A 3,353-nucleotide genomic window follows, 5' to 3' on the forward strand; every position below is an offset into this window, starting at 1 on the left:
GTGTATGTGTGTGCTCATGTGTGTGTGTGCTCATGTGTGTGTATGTGTGCTCATGTGTGTATGTGTGTGCTCATGTGTATGTGCATGCTTGTGTGTGTATGTGCATGCTTGTGTGTGTATGTGCATGCTTGTGTGTGCTCATGTGTATATGTGTGTGCTCCTGTGTGTATCTTTGTGCGCGCGCGTGTGTGTGTGTGTGTGTGTGTTCTCATGTGTGTATTTGTGTGTTCATGAGCACACATAGGAGCCCAGAAGAAGATACCATGTATTCTTCTCTGTCTGTCTCCATCAGGTCCTACTGAACCTGAAGGTTGTGATTTGGGGGCCAGGCTGGTTCCAGCAATCCCTCTGTCTCTGCTGGGGCTACAGGCCATGACTTTTGTGTGCATGTGGGGAGCCCACACTCGGGTCCTCCTGCTTGCAGAAAGCCATTTTCCCTCTGAGCACTGCACCAGCCCTTTAAGCTAAGTAAACAAAGCCATCACCATTCCCTTAGGGCTCCCTACTGGATCCCACATGTAGTGTTGCTTAGACAGATTTAACTCTTTACATTTTTAGACCCTTTCTGTGACTAATTGTAAAACATATGTGCATTGCATGTGTGTGCTCTTGGTTGTAAAATGGTATATGATAGGAAAATTATAAAGTAAAATGCAAATAGAAATTAAATATCATCCAGAGAATTTCAGTGTTGACTTTGGCACATGTCCACTAATCTTTATTCTCTCTTGAATAGCACTTTATCCTGTTGGCTCTTTCCTTACTTGACTGATTTTAATTCCAGAGCACCGATGCTTGCCTCCTTGCTGGCTAGTGCGAGGACGGGGGATTAGCCAGGTCAGCCACATCCCCTTCACTAGTGTACAGGGTTCTGAAGAGATGGCTTAACTGTGTGAGAGCACTCGGCTGCTCTTGCAGAGGTCCTGAGTTAGGTTCCTACCACCTACACGGTGGCTCATGACCATCTGTAACTCCAGTTTCAGGGGATCTTCTGCCTTCTTCAGACCTTTATAGGCACCAACACATACATGGTGCATATACATACATGCAGGCCCTCGAGCACACACATGAAATAAAAATAAAAATGTTTAAAATGGGAATTGAGCATTACTTGTACCGGTTAGATGTGAGCTAAAGTGCACAGTTTGGCTGTAAAATTGGGCTGAGAGTCTCCTAGAGAATCCAGATCGCTTCGTGTCTTTTGTTTTACTAGCGGTTACACGTGAGGCACAGCAGTAATGTGCTTACGTGGTTGTGTCCTGATTTCTACCGAGAAGGCATCTTTCTAGCAAACTGAACAGTTCAAAGTCTGAGGCAGTAATGGTTGGCAAGTGGTAGAGCCATCCCAGACTACAAGTGCTGAGTCTAGCAGTGCCACTGAGAGAGCCTGGCTTTGCTCGATGACAGTCATTGACCACACATCCTGCCAGACAGAAATCGCTCCAATCATTTCTTCTTACCTGATAAATCCAGATCCAACAAGCAGCCCAGAGATGCTGAGCAGAGCCACTATACTGTTGACAATATTAGGGTTTTGGACTATACCAAGCAGCACAAGTGTTAGAAATTCTCCAATTAAGTGAGGGGCCAAAAGAGCAGCAGAGAAATATCCAAATCTGGCAACCTCAGGATACAAGCCCAGAGTCCTAGAAAAACACGAGGTCTTCAGTTTTCTCCCCATACACTATCATTTAAGACAAGGACCATATTTGCCTCCCGTGACTACCCCTTGCTGGCTAGTGAGAGGTGGGAATAGCAGGGGGAGCCACAGTCCCCTTTGTCAGCCCTCGTAGGAACAAAGCCGACAGTTTACCCACTTATTATCACAGTTGCTTCTATTGCCTTCAACTCAGTGTGCATTGCTTGTTACAGCTCCTCGAGCTCTCACGGTAAAATATTAAATTGCTTAGACAACAGCCTCCCAGCCTGGCATGTGCAGGGCTGTTGAACTCTCCTGGTCTCTTCATAAATAACTGTGGTCTTCCTGCCATTCCTACCCCAACGCCCAGGGCTCCCCCACCGTGCCGCCCTGACCCCATCCCTATTCTGTAGGATCATTGCCAGCATGCAGTCGCTCACCATCCACACATTACCCTCCCACTCCATCTCTGTAGTGTCATTTATTCTAAGAGCCTTGACTTGACCTTCCTATTCTTGGAAACAAGCTAACCTGTATCTCTGTACTTTCCTCACACATGTCTTTCATCAACTTACTCTCACCGGCGACAGTGTGTCTTTGTACGGATTCCACCCAAGAAAGTTGAACTTTTGGATTGTCGTGGCAGCCAGTTTTTATGCCGTGCTGACTATTGAACCCAAGGCTTTGTGCAACTTGGGCAAATGCTCTACCAACTGAGCCACATCCCCAGCCCAGATAGTGTGTTTTAAACTCTCGTTAGACTTGGGGGCCCATCAGTCTGTTTGTAGAGCAAAGGAAAGAAAACAAAACAAAACAAACAAACAAACAAACAAACCATGTTTGATCTGCAATGTGCAGCCTCCCCGCCAGCCTTGAAGGCTCTCCTTTCCCTTGCTCAAATCACCATGGTTTTTATTATGTTAATTTTCTTCTCTGTCATAGTCTTCTGGTCATAGTCTTAAAACATTCTGTCGCCTTTAACATTTTTATAGTGTGAGGGCAAGGATCAGTCTCCACCCCAGCCTTTTCCCTCACTCTTCTAACTTCCTTGACACGGAAGCGGCTCCTGGTCATCTGGTCTCCACTGCCTAACCTCAGCCCCTCGCTTGACAGTGATCAGAATCTTCCACTTGCAAAAATTCAGCCTGACGTTTTCAAGCCTGGCCTCTGCCCCTCGCCCCCAGGCCTCTCTGACTCCTGTGCTTGCTCCCCTCTGTACCTCTGTCCTAGGAACCCTGCCCACTTCAGGGGTCAGAAGTCAGCATGGCCTTGCAGTGCCAACTGGATCCGCTCTTCCACGTCGCTATTTTGCCTTAGCTGGCTTTGAGATCCCCTAAGGTTTTCTCTTTACATCCTGGGGTCCAGGGGAAGATCATCATGGTGCATAGACCTGTATTTAAGTTACTTTCTCTCTCAGTGCCCCAATCTCACTCTCTTCTCCATTCTCAGAAAGAGAACTTACCTTCTGCTATGTGAATTTCTGTCTGTCTGTCTGTCTGTCTGTCTGCCTATCTATCTATCTATCTATCTATCTATCTATCACCTATCATCTCTCTGTCTATCATCTATTTATGTATGTATCTATGTATCTATCTCTATCTATCTATCTATCTATCTATCTATCTATCTATCTGTATTTCTCTTTCTCTCTGTGTCTGTGTCTGTCTGTCTCTGTGTGTGTGGTGTGTGTATGTGTGTGTGTGTGTGTGTCTGT

General features: G+C 46.2%; 1 protein-coding gene across 1 annotated transcript in view; it reads right to left on the reverse strand.

Annotated features, from left to right (window-relative positions):
• Positions 1 to 3,353, reverse strand: part of Abcg5 (ATP binding cassette subfamily G member 5) — a 23,999-nt gene that overhangs the window by 4,575 nt on the left and 16,071 nt on the right. Inside the window, exon 11 of the mRNA XM_021149107.2 lies at positions 1,461 to 1,646. Coding sequence (XP_021004766.1) covers positions 1,461 to 1,646 — 186 coding nt within the window. The remainder of the gene's footprint in view (positions 1 to 1,460; positions 1,647 to 3,353) is intronic.

Source organism: Mus caroli, chromosome 17 (assembly GCF_900094665.2).
Source record: "Mus caroli chromosome 17, CAROLI_EIJ_v1.1, whole genome shotgun sequence".
In the NCBI taxonomy this organism is placed as follows: domain Eukaryota; kingdom Metazoa; phylum Chordata; class Mammalia; order Rodentia; family Muridae; genus Mus; species Mus caroli.